At 47.1% G+C, this 19,764-nt stretch overlaps 1 protein-coding gene across 1 annotated transcript in view; it reads right to left on the reverse strand.

Annotated features, from left to right (window-relative positions):
* HADH (hydroxyacyl-CoA dehydrogenase) overlaps nucleotides 1-19,764 on the reverse strand; it is a 128,020-nt gene that overhangs the window by 47,405 nt on the left and 60,851 nt on the right. Inside the window, exon 2 of the mRNA XM_033956337.1 lies at nucleotides 5,185-5,313. Coding sequence (XP_033812228.1) covers nucleotides 5,185-5,313 — 129 coding nt within the window. The remainder of the gene's footprint in view (nucleotides 1-5,184; nucleotides 5,314-19,764) is intronic.

A 19,764-nucleotide genomic window follows, 5' to 3' on the forward strand; every position in this document is an offset into this window, starting at 1 on the left:
CGAAGGTACAATTTTTAACTCTACCCCCGTACCATTTTTAAAAATCTCCCCTCCCTCCTGCTGCATGCCCCTTTTTAAAACATTCTCCCACATGCCTGCCGTCGCATCTTTTTAAAACATCCCCCCCGCAAACACCCACTGCCGTACCTTTTTCACCCCCCCTTTGCATACACCCGCCACCGCACATTTTTAAAACATCACCCCCCCACAAACACCCACCGCTGCCATCGTACCTTGTTAAAAAAATCCTGGTGGTCTAACGTGATTTCACCCTCGCTAGCCGTCTCCTATTTCCCAGACAGGAGCAGCAGAGGTCAGGCGCGAGCTTTCTGCGCTCCTGCCTGGCCCTGCACTGCTTTCTGATTGGTTTCTGTCAGTTCTCGCGCATCACTCTGCCACTAGAGAGGGGTGGTTTGGAAATTTGCTCCATAAGACGCGCCCTTATTTCCACCAAAAGTGCGTCTTATGGAGCGAAAAATACAGTAATTAAAAAAAAAAAGACTGGGAGAGAAATGACCCAGTTCATATGAACTGGGGAGGCAAGTTTTGACAAAAAAAAAAAAAAAAGATATGAATGCACCGTTTGAAGAGACACAGTATCACAAAATGGACAAGGGTCTCTCCAAGACAGAGCCTGCAACTTGGAACAGTCATATGTGCCAGCCTCTTGCATCATAATCCAGAGGTTGTCAACCCAGTCCTCAGAGCACATCCAGCCAATGGGAATATCCGAAAAACCATAACTGGAAGGGTATGCACTGAAGACTGGGTTGACAACCTCCGATGTATATCAAGGGAGCTGCCCACGTCAATGTAGTCTCTCTTTGACGTCGCTTTCGGGCCCCCTGCCTAGGAAGTGACATCAGAGGGATAGCCAACGAGATATGGGCAGGAAGTTCATGTTATTGCTCTCGCCTGGAAAATTAAAAAGGTACAGGGGAAGGGGGCACATGCACGGCGGGGAGGGGGGCGCCACCACCCAGACACCAGTCACCCTCACTACATCAATGACCCTAGGCTGGGGGTGGAACGGGGCAGGGCCAGGTATCTTTTTTTAAAGAGGAAATCTGGTAACCCTACTCTTTCCTGATGATTGTAGTCAGATTCTGCAAGACCTCTTCCAACTATATAAACACACTCAGCAAATGGCCACATATTGCAAAAACAGCCCCAGGAGGCCTCTATCAGCAGATTATAATATTTTTTTTATTAGCTTAAATCCATAGTATCCATTCCTTTGGCATTTTTTTTTTCTTCATTTTTTCACATACTGTACTTTACTTTTTTTCATTCAGGGATCTCCCGTATGAGGAACGGCTGGATAAATTGTAGCTATACTCACTCGAGGAACACAGAGAGAGGGATGACATGATCGAGACGTTCAAATATCTCACGGGCCGTATCGAGGTGGAAGAGGACATCTTCTTTCTCAAAGGTCCCACATCAACAAGAGGGCATCCGTTGAAACTCAGGGGTGGGAAATTTCATGGTGACATCAGAAAATATTTCTTCACCGAAAGGGTGGTTAATTGCTGGAATAATCTTCCACTACAGGTAATTGAGGCCAGCAGCATACCAGATTTTAAGACAAAATGGGATTGGTACGTGGGATCTCTACATAGGGGGAAGGTAGGGGTGTGTCATTAGTGTGGGCAGACTGGATGCCCACACTAATAGGCCGTGGCCCTTTGCTGCCGTCAGTTTCTATGTTTCTATGTCAAATGAAGTTGATGTCCTACCAGTCAGTCCATAGTTCTTCCTTTTCTTTCTCAGGGAACAGACAAATTGGAAGAACTTCCTGGTCTGCCCTTCTTTTGGTTCCCCCTTTCCTTAAGAGTAGAAATAGTATTTTATTTTATCCTTAGGGAACTCAAATTCCCCCCCCTTTATTGATCTAGACCTGCAGACTGCTGCGAGTGAGGTAAACCTGGTGAACAGGAGTCCCCCTTCTCTTGGGGTTTAGTTACTACCCTCCCCCTTCAAATCCTGTCACATGAAGGAAGAAAGGTTCCTTTCTTTCCTGTCACACCTGTCAAATTTTCTAGTAGCCATTTATTCTGTTTACAAGGTGAGATCCTTCACTGACATAGCAGACCTGACAAGGAATTAAGGACCAGCTTAAGGTCCCATTGTGCAAAAACAGCCTGAACAGAGACCAAATGCACTTTACCCCATGCAAAAAGCATACGTGTGCCTGTGCTGCCAGGGAATCCTTATGTAACTTATTCCAGAAAAGACAAATGAAAAGAGTCAATACCTGATCTGTAGGTAGCTGAGTGCCAAGCCCCGCTGCAGGCCACCCTATAAAAACTCTAGAATAGCTGGAACCTGTGCTCACCAGACGGAAAGATCATGCTCCATGCAAAATTGCTTTAAAGATCCTAAGGACTCATATATACACCAAAGACAGATTGCCTCCAGTTCTTGAGCAGAGTGGAAATGAGTGATGCTGAGTAACTCTTATTCCTCAGAAGCTATCCCTTGAGGGCTAGGCTATAAGCCATAAGGGATTTGGCCCTGCCTCAAAATACTGACTCTGCAGCAGCAGGAGTGAGGCCTCCACCACACACACATGAGATCTGTGAACCAAGGTCAACAGGGCCAGTCAGGAGACACCAGGATCACAGAACAAAATGCCTCTAAAGAACCTTGACATCAGGGGACAGGGATGAGACAGAGCATCAATTTCCACCAAGTCAAATTCCATCCAGCAGCTGAAGAATCAAGCACACATTGTATTCTGGCATAACACTATTAAGTCAGTCTAGAGGACACCAGCAATCCACCACAAGCTGGGAAACAAAGGAGCCAAGTGCCCACTCCCTCAAATCTAGAGCATTCTGGCTCAGAATGTATGCTTGCACATTCTCCACCCTTGTGATGTGCACCAAGACTGCCAGAAGATAAAGTCCTGCCCATCTGATAAGCCAGCTGACTTGAAGTGCCATTGCCACTGCCACACTCCAAGCCCCCCCCCCTTTATTGATATATGCCACCATCATGGCACTGATTGGCATCACCCAGACCACTTCAACAGGGAGAGCATTCCCATAGTACTAAGCGAATGGCCCTCGTCTCCAGGCAACTAACAACAATGATGCTTCAATCAAGGCCAAGTTATATGACCAAATCCAGACAATACAAGCCTGGAGGCTTGCATCATTGGCCACCACTATCCATTCAGATCAGTCCAGAGCCATCCACTTAAAAGCAAAGTCATTTATCTGAAGCAGGTGTATTCCGAGGACAGCAGGTATGTATTCTCAAATGTGGGAAACATCATTCACAAAATCTGATATGAACAAATACCAAATGTATCGTCGCTTTAAGGCACTGCCCATACTGCAAGCGTGCTGGTGTCTTGACACCAGACATCTGCTCGCAAGAACTGCATTTCAGTAACAAAGCTAAACAGCCAACTAGGGGATGTGGGCAGGTTGTGAGAATGCAACTGCTGTCCTCAGAGAACACCTGCTACAGGTAAGTAACTTTGCTTTCTCCATGGATAGACAGGAGAAAAAAAATATATTAAATCAGCGGACAGATGGATCTTCTCTCTGATCCATAGTTGATAACTTTTGGTCCTCTGAATGGGAGACTCAGTCACCCATCAGGAAAGCCTCACTTTGGGACAGTAAATGGATCAAATTCCACCCCTCATCCTCTGAGTCCCTCTCTGAAGGACCAACATAGTCCAGAATAGCCTCCACTGTTATGGAGGTAGCGCTCTGAAACTCCAGCAAGACCTGAGAGCTGGGTCCACTCGCTTGCAGACTGAACCAGTGGATTTCTGCCTTGTGCATAAACCTGCCAGAGGAGATTAATAAAAACTCTGGGATAAAGGCAGGTATCCTTGCACATTATGGTGGAGTAGGCATCTTTTCTTCTGCTGCAAAGCTTCTACACCCTTACGGTGCACAGAGGTGCTATCCTGGGACTCCTTTCACTCCTAATTTTACTAATAAATTATGCCCTATTGGAAACCATAGGAGGGACCTACCTAGACACTACCAGGTCTACCCATTGCACTCATACAAAGACCCACTCATTCACTCCTTTCACTCCACCTCATGGGTCCCATCTGCTTTTCTCCAGCCCTAGAGGCCTGAGTAGGGGGGCCAAGCCCACAGCTCCCGCCCCCTCCTTCCCGTGCCGCACAGGCACTCTTCAGCCACCCATCCAGCACAAATAAGGCAATACATAGGGGCATTAAGGTCTGAAGACTCCATCCCTATCAATTTTGAGTCAAAACAAGGTGTAGAAAGTTTGAGAAAGAAAAAAAATTGGGAAATCCAAGATGTTCACTTTAGCAGTGTTTTGGCACCAAAAATGGCTTTAAAATGCTTTAGAGCCAATCAAAATTCATTCAAAATAGAATTTTAGAGGGGGGAAACAAGGCACTTTCTGTAAAAACAGTCAAAAGTAAATGCTTTCTAAAGGAGTTCTGCAAGACTGCACACATGCAAAAGCATTAAAATATCATTCTTGTTGTTTATAATTAAACTTTTCTGTAATTACTCTGGAGCTACCGAATAATCGATTTATAGCAAGACTCCAACCTTAAGTACCCTGTGAGTCCCAGATGGGTAACCTTGGCCTTCCTTTAGTTGCTCAGTCATTGCTCGTCTTCTATAAGTCTTGTACAAATCACCTAATTCAAAGCCCTTCATCAAGGGCAGAGAAAAATGTGATACTGTTCCTATCCACCTGCACTGGTATAGTGTAAAGTTCACAGGTACTTTTCTCTGCAATCTCAGTACCACTTTACAACACGACAGTTTCAGCAACATAGCCTGTTATAGAGTGACTAAACTGATAAGACTATGTTGCTGAAACTGTGCTGTATAGATACTTCTCCCCAGATAAATATTTTCTCCCATCTTAAATTTCACTAGAATGAAATATAGATCTTGACACAAATTGTGGTGAGACAAGATAGTTAGCAATTTTTTCATGTATATTTTTGCCTTAAGCAAGTACCATAAATGTCTTAGGGCCTTTTACAAAGCCGCAATAGTGATGCTGAACGGGCTTTGATGCATTTACCGTGGCAGCATCGCTACTGTGGCTTTGTAAAAGAAGCCTTAATTGTTATATAAACTCTCTCAACTGCACATGAAACACCCCATTTTAAGAAGTGCCCAATGAACACTTGTGCAATGCTTTTAAATACCAAGGTGTCACCTCAGGCTTGTCTGCAAACATTTTCTTTGCCACCCGCTTCAGGCTGTCCTCAATACCCTTCCTGGACTTGTTCAGGATCTCTTCTGTCTGGTCCACCAGTACAACAGTGTGACCTGTGGCAGCAGCAACCTAGAAAAAGAACAGAAGCTATGGGACACAGATACACAGCCCTGATCACCACATAATCAGTCTGTCACAGTTTATTTCAAGAATTTTGCAGAAAATATCTTCAAACCAATTCAAGGCATTCCTTGCAAGTACAATCCTGGAATTCCCCCCCCCCCCCCACTCTTTCAAGGCCTGTGTGTTATCTTAGCTTTGTGACAGCAAGGCAAAGGTTGGAGTACACTGAAAAGCAGTAATAAGTTTAAAAACACACTGATAAGGTCAGCAGGAGAAATTACACTTTTCACTTAAATTTAACCAAAAATTCAGTTTAAAATTTGACCAAATGGGGCTGAGACACAAACTTCAAATCTTTTGTTTAAGCTGTGATTATCTGTATTTTACATAAAGAACAGATTTTTTTTTTAAACTCAGTTAATTTGTGGTACATGAAGCCAAATTGTGTTCCTAATCAAAATGTGAACAAAATGTTTGGCTGAATATGATTAAACTGAAGAAAATGGTGGCCAAGTCAGACATTTTGTGATCCAAATATTTATTTAGGAACAAAAATGGATTTCAAAACTGGTCTACCAATTAACCTGCACAGAAGGCCAGGGCTGCCATCAGAAATTTCTGGGCCCGGGGGGTCACGTGATGGCTGGTTCCTGAGCGGACGTCCGTACACCGAGCTCCGCTCTGCTTCCCCCGACTTCCTCCCCTCCCGGCGCGCTCCCGACCAGTACATGATTTAAAATACGAGGCGCAGCCGTTGCTAGGCACCGGGAACCGGCGGAGGGCTGAAAACGCGGCTTGCACACATCAGCGGAGGAGCATGCTGCCAGCAAATTTGCGGCCGATGCAGACCTTTGGGAGCCCGGAGCACAAGATGGCGGGGGACCACGTGCTGGCTGGTGAGTTTAAGCTTTGAGCGCTGAGATCCGCTCTGCCTCCCTCGACTTCATCTGACTTCCTCCCTTCCTGGTGTGCTTCTGACCGGCCCTTGCTTGATGCTTGACCCTTAAGGCGCAGTTGCTGCTAGACACCGGGAGCCGGCTGGGGGCTGAGCGCCACAACTTGCACTCTCTAGCGGCGGAGTATGCCGCCAAAGGTTTCGCGGCCGACGAAGACCTCTGGGAGCCCGGCGAGCAAGATGGCGGAGACCCAAACAGACGCCGTGACGGCCCACTCCCCAGACGAGGTGATGCAGGTCTCCATGAGGCACCTCTCGCAGCTGCTTGATGAAAAACTGGCCAAGCTGCATGCCTCTATGGATGACCTTAAAGATACCCTGGTGGGGCAGGCTGCACAACTACAACAAGTAGAAGAGCGACTATCGGCTCAAGAAGACAGGGCTGGAATAGCAGATGGCAAGCTTGCTTCTCTGGAGGCCCGGGTTTCCCAGCTGGAGGAGAAAGTGGAAGATCAGGAGAACCGGGCTCGCAGAAAGAATCTTAGATTTATTGGAATACCAGAGACTGTACATGATTCTGAGCTTAAGCATTTGATTGAACAATGGCTGCCCAAGGAGCTCAGCTTCCCGGACGCTGAGGGACCTGTGGTAGTGGAGCGGGTTCACCGTGTGGGGCACCGACGTGACTCGGATGGTAATAACAGACCTCGAGCTGTGCTGGCCCGCTTTCACAACTATGCTGTTAAGGCCCGCTTACTTGATCTGTTTAAGAAGGCGCGACATCTGCTATACGAGGGTGCTAAGCTATTGATATTTCAGGATTTCTCTACTAAAGTGGCGGAGCTGAGAAGAACCTTCACGCCTTACTGCTCTCAACTGGTTTCCAGAGGAATTCGATTTGCCTTTCTCTACCCGGCTAAGGTGCGCTTGACCTATGAGAACCGCACCTTTACGGTATCTAAGGCGGAGGAGCTGAAGCGCTTCATTGAGAGTCTCCCTGCTCAGTAATGAGCTTGTTCTTCAGGGAGCATCCCTGCCTGAGGACTAGGAGAATTTTGTCTTGGGGGTGAACCTTCGGGCCCACCATGCTTTCTCATGGATTCATCTAGGACAAGGACTATTCTTGCCTGTTTGGATTACTCTGCTGCCCTTTGGATGGAGCCTAATTGTTTGGACATGGTTGCGCTGCCACCGGATACGTGCTGGAGGGCCTTTGGCGGTTTGCTGACAAGATACTTGGGGAGGGGATGCTCCTACCCCTTTCAGCCGGCTTTTGCGCAGGCTTGGACATCTGATAACTATTTTCTGAATCTCTCTTTGACTTGACCTGGAGAGCTAGCTGCCTTGTTTTGTTGTGCGGGGCTGGCTGTCTTGGATCTTTTCTGCTCTTTTTGACCCTCTGTGTTTAGCCTTTATGTCCAGGATCTGGGATGTTTTCCTGTCCTCTGTTCTCCACTGTTTTATTTTATTTTAGGTGGGTCATGGCTGCGACCGGTACTTGTGGTTGGAGTTGCGTGGGGGGGGGGGGGTTGGGGGAGAGTGCGGGGGAAGTGTGAGCATCTGTGTTTGAGTGTGGTGGGTGTTGGTGGCATGGGGGTGTGGTCGCCAGTGTGGATGGGGGGAGAGGCGGTGGGGTTGCTGGAGGGGAGGGGGGTGGGTCATTTTGATTGTAGGGGGGGGGTTTGTTTGAAGAAGTTGGCAGTTGAGTTGGTGGGTAGTTTGGGGTATGGGTTGCATCCTAGGAATCTGGCTCAGTCTGTTTTTCTGTTTGAGTGGACGGAGCGCCGGCTCGGCTGGGAGGCTGGTGCTGCCGTCCCATATGATCTTTGGTCTTTTTTGTGTATTTTGGTTATATTTGGTTATTATGTCTGGGGTTAAGATTGCTAGCTTTAATGTAGATGGGTTGCATTCTCCTGTTAAGCGTAGTAAGGTACTTCAGTACTGTAGGAAACTACAGGTGGATGTCTTGCTTCTTCAAGAGACACATCTCAACGCGTCTGAGCATGCTAAGCTCCGCAGGGATTGGGTGGGTGAGCTTGTCTTTGCTTCCTTTAATAACAGACAGAGGGGTGTAGCTGTGCTTTTCCATAAGAAACATACTTGTACTATGCACAAAATGATTTCGGACTCTGAGGGCCGGTATGTAATTTGGGCAGGGGTGTTTCAGGGAACGAAATATGTTTTTTGCTCTATATACGCCCCTAATGTGTATTCTCATCGCTTTTTCTCTGTATTAGTTGCTGCCCTTGCTCCCTTTTCCGAGTACCAACTGGTGCTCGGTGGGGATTTCAATATAACTGCTGACCCCCTAATTGACTGTAAGCCTCCCAGGCCTCGTTTACATCAAGGGGAACACAAGGGGATCAACTTTGTTACTTCACAGTTGGGCCTTGTGGATCTTTGGCGCACGCTCCATCCAGACGAATCTGATTTTACTTTCTATTCATCAGTGCATAAAGCACACAGTAGATTGGATTATTTGCTAGTTGCCCCACCCCTTTTGTCCGGAGTCCGGAGAGTGATGATTGAGGACGGAGTACTCTCCGATCATCACATGGTCTGGATGGAGCTTCTTGATCACCAGGCGCCCCAGAGGACCTTGTCGGGCTGGAGAATGAATCCCACTTTGTATGAGGATAAAGATTTCCGCACTTTCCTGGTACACCAGTGGGATTCTTATCTAGCCGATAACTCCTCTTCTGATGTTTCCGAGGTGGTATATTGGGAGGCTAGTAAAGCTGTTCTAAGGGGTAAAATTATAGCTTACACCTCCCATAAGCGGAAGGTACAGGATAAAGCACTGCTGGATCTGTCCCGTCAGTTGGGCCAGGTGCGGGGGGAGCTGCATAGAAAGAGTTCCACAGCCCTCAAGAGTCAATACGTGGAGCTGCGACGTCAAATTAATGATTTACTGGCGCAGAGAGCCCTACGGGATATTCAGATGTATAAATACCGTTTGCATAGGTGGGGCAACAAGGCAGGGAAATTATTGGCCTCCTTGGTTAACTGCAGGGCCCGCAGGCGACATATTCCCAAAATCCGGGCTCCTGATGGCTCTGAGGCAACTTCGCCCGAGGCTATTCAACAGAGTTTTGTACAGTTCTATCGGGCTCTATATGATCGGGGGAGCTGTGACACTGAGCAAAGAGCAGAGTTTTTTCGTGGCCTTCCCCTTCCTGAGTTGGCCCAGGACCAGAGAGATGCACTTAACGCTCCAGTGCAGGGCATTGAGATCCAGAGAGCTATACGGGCTTTAAAGCTTGCGAAAGCTCCTGGTCCGGATGGACTGGGTCCCGAATACTACAAATTGCTGGGGGAGAAGATTATTGGTCCCTTTCAGGCTTTATGTCAGGCCATGTGTGAGGGGGGCTTGCCTTCCCATCGGCTTACTCATGCTCATATTGTTGTTTTACCGAAACCTGGAAGGGCGGAAGACCAGCTGGGGTCCTATCGGCCTATATCTCTGTTGAATCAAGATATTAAGCTCTTCGCGGCCATTATGGCTGCACGTCTTGGCAAGGTCTTGCCCGGTCTGGTTCACCCGGACCAGGCCGGGTTTGTCCCAGGGCGGTATTCTTCTGCTAATGTTTTACGAGCCCTATCTGTGCTACAGAACCCGGCATTGCTACGGAGGCATCCGGGTCAGGAGAATGCCCTTATTGTCAGCCTGGATGCGGAAAAGGCATTTGATAAAGTTCTCTGGGATTATCTGTTCTGGATTTTACCACAGATGGGCATCATGGGGAGCTTTCTGGCCGGGATTCGGTCACTATATGAGCAGCCGACTGCACAGATCTTGGTGAATGGGGCGCTCACCTCCTCCTTCTCCCTAGCTCGAGGCACGCGTCAGGGATGTCCGCTCTCTCCTATGCTGTTTGTATTGGCCCTTGAACCTCTAGCGATTAAGATCAGGCACACTACAAAACTGCGGGGTATACATCTGGGGCCGCAAGAATTTAGAATCAATCTATTCGCTGACGATATGCTTATATTTTTGGGGGATGTAATTACGGGAGTGCCTGCTCTAATTCAGATTATCCAACAATTTGGTATGTTTTCCGGTCTGAGCATTAATTTTGAAAAGTCGGAAGCTTTGGCGGTCCACTCGCAATGTGCGGCTCATCATGATCCTTCCTTTCCATTAAAATGGTCTGGGGGCACGCTTAAATACCTGGGAGTGTTTTTGCATGCGGACCCGCGGGTGGTATATAGGAAAAATGTGCTAGACAAACTAGATGCGGTTGGAGCGCTTTGTAAGAGGTGGATGGACTTTCCGATTTCTTTTCTCGGTCGCGTTGCTCTTTTTAAGATGGTCCTCTTGCCAAAGCTGCTCTATCCTCTGCAGATGGTGCCTCTGTGGGTCACGTGTAGAGATCTGAGGAAATATAAAGGTATTGTTTCATCTTTCATATGGCGCTCTAGACGGGCGCGAATTGGTTATCAAAAGCTTATTAGAGAGCGGTCTCAGGGAGGAGTAAATCTCCCGGATCTTCGTCTTTATAACGTGGCGGCTCTGCTTCGTTGGGTGCACGAAATCTACACGGGTGGGACTAAGTTTGCCCCGCAGGGATTCTGGTCCATGTTGGCGGACTCGGTATCAGTGTTCAATATCTTAAGACCCGGGGCTGGCGCTTGTGCTTCCTTGTTACGACCTTTGCGGACCGCTTGGGGGTGGTGGCGCAGGGAATTGGGGGGCTCGTCGGGTCCCTCCCCTTTTTTGGAGTTCGTGGCTAACCCTGCTTTCCCTGCGGGTACACATGTTTTCTTTACGCGGGCTAGTCGATTCGGGTGCCGATTTGTTGGTCAGCTTGTGGAGCTGGGTTCGGGGCGACTGCCGGATTTTTTTGCCTGTCAGGAGCGCTGGGCGTGGAGTGCAGGGTCCGCACTGTTCTATCTACAATTACGCAGTTATTGCTCTTCGCTTCGGTTGACATCCGGGGAGTTACCTACTTTTTCCCCGCTGGACAGGGCTTTTCTTTCCCTCTCGCTTGATTTTAACTCGCTATCGGCTTGGTACAAAATGGGGAGAGACTGGAGGCCTGCTGAGGTTTTTCTGTCCCACATGGCAGATGGCTGGAGCTCTGCGTTGGGTGAAGAGGTTACGGTTGATGAGTTGTCACAATGCTTTGTGGATGGTGCGGGGATGACTCCTAACGTTGCTTTACATGAAATTCATCTTAAGATCGTGCATAGGGCATATGTAACCCGCTGCGCTGGACACACTATGGGCCTGTGGCCTGATGCCTTCTGTACCAGGTGTCCGGCTCTCCGGGGGACGCTGGTGCATCATTTTTTGGAATGCTCTTTGGTGGGACCGCTGTGGGTACGTGCACTCCAAGAGGTGGAGGATGTTTTGGGGCGCTCCCTGGAATGGTCGTACAAGACTCTGCTGCTTGGTGTCACGGGTCCCCTGACTGAGGCTGGTATTACTGCGCCTTTGCAACGCTTTGTGCTGGTGGCTCTAGGGCTCGTTAAGAAACTAATTCTGCAGCACTGGGTGGGAAGTGTGTGCCCTACGTTCCAACAATGGAGAGCTAGTATGTCCCAGATGGCGGTCTGGGAGAGGCAACGCAAGAAGGGTGCCACTAGCTGGCAATCAGTGGCTTATGTGGAGTGCTGGGACTCGTTCTAAGCTGGGTCGATTCCGCAGGATGCAAGGGGAGGGGGGTGGGTGGTTTTGGGGCGGGGGGAGGGAGGGAGGTTTGTTTTCCTGTTGTTCTGTTTCAAAATGAAAATTGTGAACTTTCATGAGAAGGCTCTGTTTGAGTGCCTGATCTCGGGCCTAGCTGTATTGTATACCTGATTATTGTATTTCTGATGTTATTCTCTTTTGGCTTGCTGTTGATTGTACCTCTCATGATTGGTTCATTCAATAAAAATATATTCAAAAAAAAAAAAAAGAAATTTCTGGGCCCTTACTGAGCAATCCTATTGGGCCCCCTTCCCTCCCCTGACGCCCCCCCCCCTTCTTCCATGGGCCGAATACACATACTTTTCTGCTAATGCTCCACCTAAGCTAGTCCCGTAAAATCTTCTCACGTCCATTGGGTGATTTGGCATAGAGGAGATATTCATAAAAAGAACGTCCGTCAAGATCTTTACTCAGACTGTGCCATTTGCTTTAAATCATCTGCCATCATTAATCCAAATTGCACAATTCTTTCTCTGTCTTTGTCCTGAATGGCATCTGGCCACATTGCTGGATCCTTCCAGTCAATAAATTTATGAGCAGGCGCGGAGAACACATTTTTAAACAAATGTAGTTTATCCTTGTACTCCTTATGTAATTTTAATCATCTATGGATATGTTTGTATGTTTATTGTTCAAATGGTTTTATTTATTTCCCCAAATTTATTTTTGTTATACGCACTGAAAATATTTGATATTGCGTTTAAATCAAAATCTCAATAAACTTGAAACGAGTGCCCATGAGATTGTGGGAGTGTTAAATACTCAAAACTTAGAAGAACAACAATTTACTTAAAGTTTTTGCTACGCCAGCTTTCTGGTATCTTTACATACAGTGGCGTACGTAGCATATGTAACACCCGGGGCCCATCATTTTTTGGCACAACCCCCCATCTGTAAGAAAAACATGATTTTTAGTAACAACAAACCACACGTCACACATGAGTACCTAGGAAAAGGCAGCATCTTACATATTGCAGTGAGCAATACATCAATACACCCATTGTAAAACTAAACAAGCCAGACCAATCAATCCTACACCGTCAATCCTAACAGAAAACCATGTCTTTCGAACACACAGAACACAGAAAACACCTTCGCCTAGTATGGAATATGTCATCACAAACTAACCCCTCACTCTTTTACAAAACTGTAGTGTGGATTTTAGCCACAGTGGTAACAGCCCTGACGCTCATAGAATTCTGAGCATCAGAGCTGCTACCACCACGGCTGGCGCTAAAAAACGCTCCACAGTTTTGTAAAAGGGGGGATAAAATAGAAATACACAGTTTCAACGCTCTAGCTCAGAGGTGCCCAAACTTTTTGAGCTTGTGAGCTACTTTAAAATGACCAAGTCAAAATGATCTACCAACAATAAAATTAAAAAACACAAAGCACACTATACGCTGAGAAAATGTTAATTATCATTCCTATTCTGGGTTTTTTTCAAAGAGGTCAAGGCAGATGACTCAATGCATTGTCACCTCAGTAACAACCATACAAAAATAGACAAATATACCCTCCATCCTTTTTATTAAACCACAATAGCAGTTTTTAGTGCAGGGAGCTGCGCTGAATGCCCAGCGCTGCTCTTGACGCTCATAAGCTCCCTGCGCTAAAAACCACTATTGCGGTTTAGTAAAAGGGGACCATATTGTAAAATATAGACAGCAGATATAAATTCAGAACTGTGCATAGTAAGTGAAGGGAAGTTTTCATCTCTGGGAATTTACCCAGTTAACTATTAAGTTATTTGGGCAAATTCCTTTGAAAACTGTGGTAATACTGCCTCCACTTTGCTAAATTTAAAATAAAATCATTTTTCCTACCTTGTCTGGTGATTTCATGAGTCTCTGGTTGCACTTTCTTCTTCTGACTGTGCATCTAATCTTTCTTTCAGCCTGTATGCTTTCTCTCCTCCACACCTTATTCCCTCCCCCAACTTTTTCTTCCTCTCTTCCTGACCTTTCTTTCTTTTTTTCTGTTTCTCTTCTTTCCTTCTGTTTCCCTGCCTGCCCCCTTTCTTTTTTTCTCCCTGTAGTTCCCCAAGCCACTGCCACTGCCGCTGCCATCGGGGTACAGGACCCACCAATGGATAACAGGCCCCGACGCCGACGCATGCTCTCCCTGCTTCGGGTCAATCAGTCTTCCTCTCCCCGACGTCAATTCTGCCTTCGGAGAGGAAGTTCCGCCCAGCCAGGCAGCGATTGGCTGGCCCAAACTTCCTCTCCGACTGCAGAATTGACGTCGGGGAGAGGAAGACTGATAGGTCCGATAGATTAGATCGCCAAGACAAAGTGAGTCCTGGGTGATAGACTCATTTTGCCTTGGCGAGCTACTGGCGCCCCTGCCTTAGAACACTGCCTAGGACCCTGGGGGAGCCCGGGCCCCCTGTCAGCTCCAGGCCCCTGAATGCAGGACTGGTAGTACTGCCCTGATGGCGGCCCTGCAGAAGGCTGACCACTTTGCAGCATTAAGATCAGAGTTCTCTTCTGTTTTGGCATCTGTCTAAATTCTGAGTTCATATGCTAACTTAACGACCTATGAAACCAGCTATATCTCCTGACCCTCTTCCATCTCAGTTCAAATACTCTACCATAGCTACCATACAATAATTATGTACATTTATGATAAAGGGGGAAAGGGATTGGGACTTGTATAAAGCATTTTTGTAGTTTTACAACCACACTCAAAGCAGTTTACATACAGGTACTTAAGCATTTTCCTTACCTGTCCCAGTGGGTTCACAATCTAATGTATCTGGGGCAGTGGAGGATTAAGTGACTTGCCCAAGGTCACAAGGAGCAGCACAGGGTTTGAACCTACAATCTCAGGATGCCGAGGCTATAGCTCTAACCACTACACCATGCTCTCCTCGACACTTCAATGCAGAATTTGTTCAGCATTCTGCTTTCTCTATGTGAAATGCTAGAGGTAGAAGTGGCAGATCTGAAATCTCTTCCTCTGCAATCAAACAAGACAGTCAGCAAATGAGTGCACATCAAGCTTTGTCCCCTTGCTCTAACTGCATATTTGAACCACATGAATATAAGTAATCGGGTATATAGCCAAATGTTCAATAATTTGGCTCTCCTGCCTGCGTGTAACAGGGATAGAAAAAGAGAAAAGCGGGCAGTTTCTATTCTAGAGAAGTCAAAGAAAGCTAGGGATAAATTACTAGGGAAGGGGAGCTAAGTTGGTACAAGAGAACTGTGGAATGGAACCTACAGAACATTACTACTAGGGAGGGAAAGGGATAGGAAAAGAGGAGGGATATTTCAGCCCTGATGAGGGAATTCAGCAGAAAATAAAGTTACAAATCAAGTATGTAATTTTTTTTTAAATAGTACAGTGGTGCCTCGCATAACGGACGCCTCGCACAGCGAACGCTGCGCACAACGAACTTTATGTCTTGATCCGTACAACGAACTTCGTTTCACACAACGAAGTCGCCCGAGCTGCATCCTTCCGCGCAGGCACTGCGCTTAACTGCCCTCTCTCCGCCTGGTTCCCTCTTGCCCCCCCCCCCCCCGACTCCCCGACACGATCGGGGCAAGAGGGAGCTCAAGCCCTCTTGCCCCCCCGACTCCCCGACACGATCGGGGCAAGAGGGAGCTCAAGCCCTCTTGCCCCGCCGATTCCCCGACACGATCGGGGCAAAAGGGAGCCCAAGCCCTCTTGCCCCGCCGATTCCCCAACTCCCCGACAATATCGGGCCAGGAGGGAGCCCAAGTCCTCCTGGCCACGGCGACCCCCTAACCCCCCCCTGCACTACATTACGGGCAGGAGGGATCCCAGGCCCTCCTGCCCTCGACGCAAACCCCCCCTCCCCCCAACGCCCGCCCCCCCCCAAGAACCTCCGACCGACCCCCAGCCGACCCGCGACCCCCCTGGCCGACCCCCACGACACCCCCAACCCCCTTCCCCGTACCTTTCTGTAGTTGGCCGGACAGACGGGAGCCAAACCCGCCTGTCCGGCAGGCAGCCATCGACGGAATGAGGCCGGATTGGCCAATCCGTCCCAAAGCTCCGCCTACTGGTGGGGCCTAAGGCGCCTGGGCCAATCAGAATAGGCCCGGGAGCCTTAGGTCCCTCCTGGGGGCGGGGCCTGAGGCACATGGGCCCAACCCGACCATGTGCCTCAGGCCCTGCCCCCAGGAGGGACCTAAGGCTCCCGGGCCTATTCTGATTGGCCCAGGCGCCTTAGGCCCCACCAGTAGGCGGAGCTTTGGGACGGATGGGCCAATCCGGCCTCATTCCGTCGATGGCTGCCTGCCGGACAGGCGGGTTTGGCTCCCGTCTGTCCGGCCAACTACAGAAAGGTACGGGGAAGGGGGTTGGGGGTGTCGTGGGGGTCGGCCAGGGGGGTCGCGGGTCGGCTGGGGGTCGGTCGGAGGTTCTTGGGGGGGGGCGGTCGTTGGGAGGAGGGGGGTTTGCGTCGAGGGCAGGAGGGCCTGGGATCCCTCCTGCCCGTAATGTAGTGCAGGGTGGGGTTAGGGGGTCGCCGTGGCCAGGAGGACTTGGGCTCCCTCCTGGCCCGATATTGTCGGGGAGTTGGGGAATCGGCGGGGCAAGAGGGCTTGGGCTCCCTTTTGCCCCGATCGTGTCGGGGAGTCGGGGGGGCAAGAGGGCTTGAGCTCCCTCTTGCCCCGATCGTGTCGGGGAGTCGGGGGGGCAAGAGGGCTTGAGCTCCCTCTTGCCCCGATCGTGTCGGGGAGTCGGGGGGGGGGCAAGAGGGCTTGAGCTCCCTCTTGCCCCGATCGTGTCGGGGAGTCGGGGGGGGGGCAAGAGGGCTGAGCTCCCTCTTGCCCCGATCGTGTCGGGGAGTCGGGGGGGCAAGAGGGCTTGAGCTCCCTCTTGCCCCGATCGTGTCGGGGGTGCCAGGGACTACACGGAGTCACCCACCGTACCACCCGATTCGGGTAAGCGCAGGTATCGGTGGGTGGCTTATTTGCGGGGGGGTGCCTTATTTTACATTTTTTTCTAAAAAGGGGGGGCTGTCTTATTTGATGGCCCTGCCTTATCATCGGGGAAACACGGTAGAAAAAAAAAAAAAATGAACAGTTAAGTCCCAGTTTTTGCCGCTGAGACTCTGCCCTCTCACTGTAAAATTAGACTCTACTTAGTCTGTCTTTAAATTTAAAAAATGTGTGTTGTTTTAAAAAACAATTATGTTTTTAGATGTATCTAAATAAAAATAATAACCAAAAATTTATCTTTTTTATGTCATCTTAGCATATTTTATGCTGCAGAACGAATTATTTTTTTTTACATGTATTCCTATGGGAAAACGCGTTTCACATAACGAACGTTTCACATAACAAACTTGCTCCTGGAACCAATTAAGTTCGTTGTGTGAGGCACCACTGTATTTTAATGTAAAGCAAAATTAAAAAAAAAAAAAAAAAAAAAATATATATATATATATATATATATATATATATATATATATATATATATATATATATATATATCTTTGAGGGTCTTGATCATAAATTGCTCCTGGTGGAGTTCTGTCATATGTGCCAAATATATATATGTTACAGCACAAAACACAAGCTGAATATCTTCAATCCTATAACCACACTAATAATATTCATATACATATGCTTTCAGAAGACCAGTGCTACACTCATTCGCATTATAAGAGCAATAATTCATTCAGAATATTGAAACGGTGAGACCTTCAATATTTTTACAGGAAAAGCCTGTAAATCTACTATGCCAGTAATAACATTGACATAGGTTACGATGAAGTTTACAATAGTTTTACAGGAAAAGCCTGTAAGTCCACTATGCCAGTAATAACATTGACATAGGTAGGAGGACGTCTCAGATAACAATCTTCGATGTTTCTCAGATTTTCATTTACAGTTACCGTTACAACATTTTACCAATCTTCTTATTTTTTATATATTTTTTAAAATTTTTTTATTTAACTGAATTTGGTAAACAGACAGAGCACTTATCTGGTTGCCTTCTGAAGGCTCAAAATCACTGCAGCTGCAGTTTTAGCGGTGTCCAACTCCCGCTATCGAACAGTATCCGTTTTTTATATCAAATATATCCCAACAGGCCCTGTTTCGCCCTACGGCTGCATCAGGGGATTTATCTGCAAGACAAACGATACCATTTGTAAAAAAGCGCATAACTTGCTGCCATATAACTCATACAAACAAACCACTACTCACTTTCAAACAACCGAGCCACTGCTTCAATGATTTCCTTTTAGCAAATATGGCGGCTCGGCGTCCCACTGGGTTTATAAATAGTTACATACATCCAATCACGAACACAGACTCAAACAAATAACCAATCACAGTAACTTCCGGGTTGATTCTCAAAAAAACGCGCGCCATTCAACTCTGATGTTTAAACCATAAGGGATATAGGTCTTCAATCTAAATACCCATTTTTGTTCTTTTCTTCTTAGGTACAATTTGAAATCACCTCCCTTGCTTGAAGGGTGTAGCTTTTCTACCACCCAGCAGCGCATTTCTGCAAACGTATGGTTAGCGTCCAGGCAATGCTGCACCATTGGTGCTTCCATTTTACCCCGGGTAAAACATGATCTGTGTTCGATAATCCTAGTTCTAAATTGTCTGGTGGTCTGTCCTATATACAATAGATTACAGGGGCAACTAATCGCATAAATAATACCACTCGTATCACATGATGTCCTTGCTGTTAACACATATTCCTTCTTATCATATGGATTAATAAAGTTATGACCCTCTTTCATATTTTCACATACTGAGCAATGCCCACATTTCCAATGCCCAGGTAGATCCTCCTGGCCCAGCTCATCATTCACATGAAAAATAGCCCCTTTACTAGTGGGGCATATCAACTCCTGTAGGTTCCTGTTCCTAGAGAAAGCTGTAGTAATTTGAATATTTTGGAAACATGAATGAACCGACAAACAGTTCCAATGTTTTTTTACAATTTTAGCGAACTGTGGAGCTTGTCGTGAATGCTTAAAGACACATACCAATTTTTCATCCTCTCTTTCTGGTGTCTTATAATCTAAGAGGAGGTCTCTATTATTATAAAGAGCTCTCTTGTATGCTTTTTTAACACAAGCCAAAGGGTATCCACGTGACAAGAATTTTTCACTTAGAACATGAGCCTGCTGCTTAAACTCAGCTTTAGAAGAACAGATTCTACGATAACGAAGAAACTGTGAATAAGGAAGACTTTCCTTTAGATGAATTGGATGAGAACTGGAGAAGTCCAAAAGAGTATTTCTATCTGTGGCTTTCCTATATATTGATGTTTCAAAACCCTGTGCAGTCTTAGTGATCGCTACATCCAAGAATGAAATTTTAGATGTATCAAAAGTGACATCAAACTTAATAGTGGGTAGACATACATTCAAAGAATCCACAAATAATCTTAGATTCTCAACAGAGTCTTCCCACAATAAAAAGATGTCGTCGATGTAGCGACACCACAGAGCTATCATGGGGAACCATGTAGAAGAATACACAAAAGTTTGTTCAAAGTACGCCATAAATAAATTGGCCAGAGATGGTGCACAAGTTGCACCCATCGCTGTACCACTCAACTGCTGGTAAAATACTCCTTGAAACATAAAGTAATTTTTCTTTAATGAAATAGCCAATAGTTGGGTCAAAAATTCCGATGGTACCACATGTGGACGTTCTCTCTTCTCTAAACAGTCTTCTATAATAGTCAGCACCAAATCCTGAGGAATGCTTGTATATAACGACTGTACGTCCAAAGTGATGGGAGTAATTTTTTGGCCAAGGGTTATCAGGGAAAGCGGAGAGGGCAAAGAAAACCCAGGGGCAGGTATCAGAACAATGCTCGACCGAATACTCGATCACAACAGAACAAGTAGTAGTGAATT

Source organism: Geotrypetes seraphini, chromosome 1 (assembly GCF_902459505.1).
Source record: "Geotrypetes seraphini chromosome 1, aGeoSer1.1, whole genome shotgun sequence".
Taxonomy (NCBI): domain Eukaryota; kingdom Metazoa; phylum Chordata; class Amphibia; order Gymnophiona; family Dermophiidae; genus Geotrypetes; species Geotrypetes seraphini.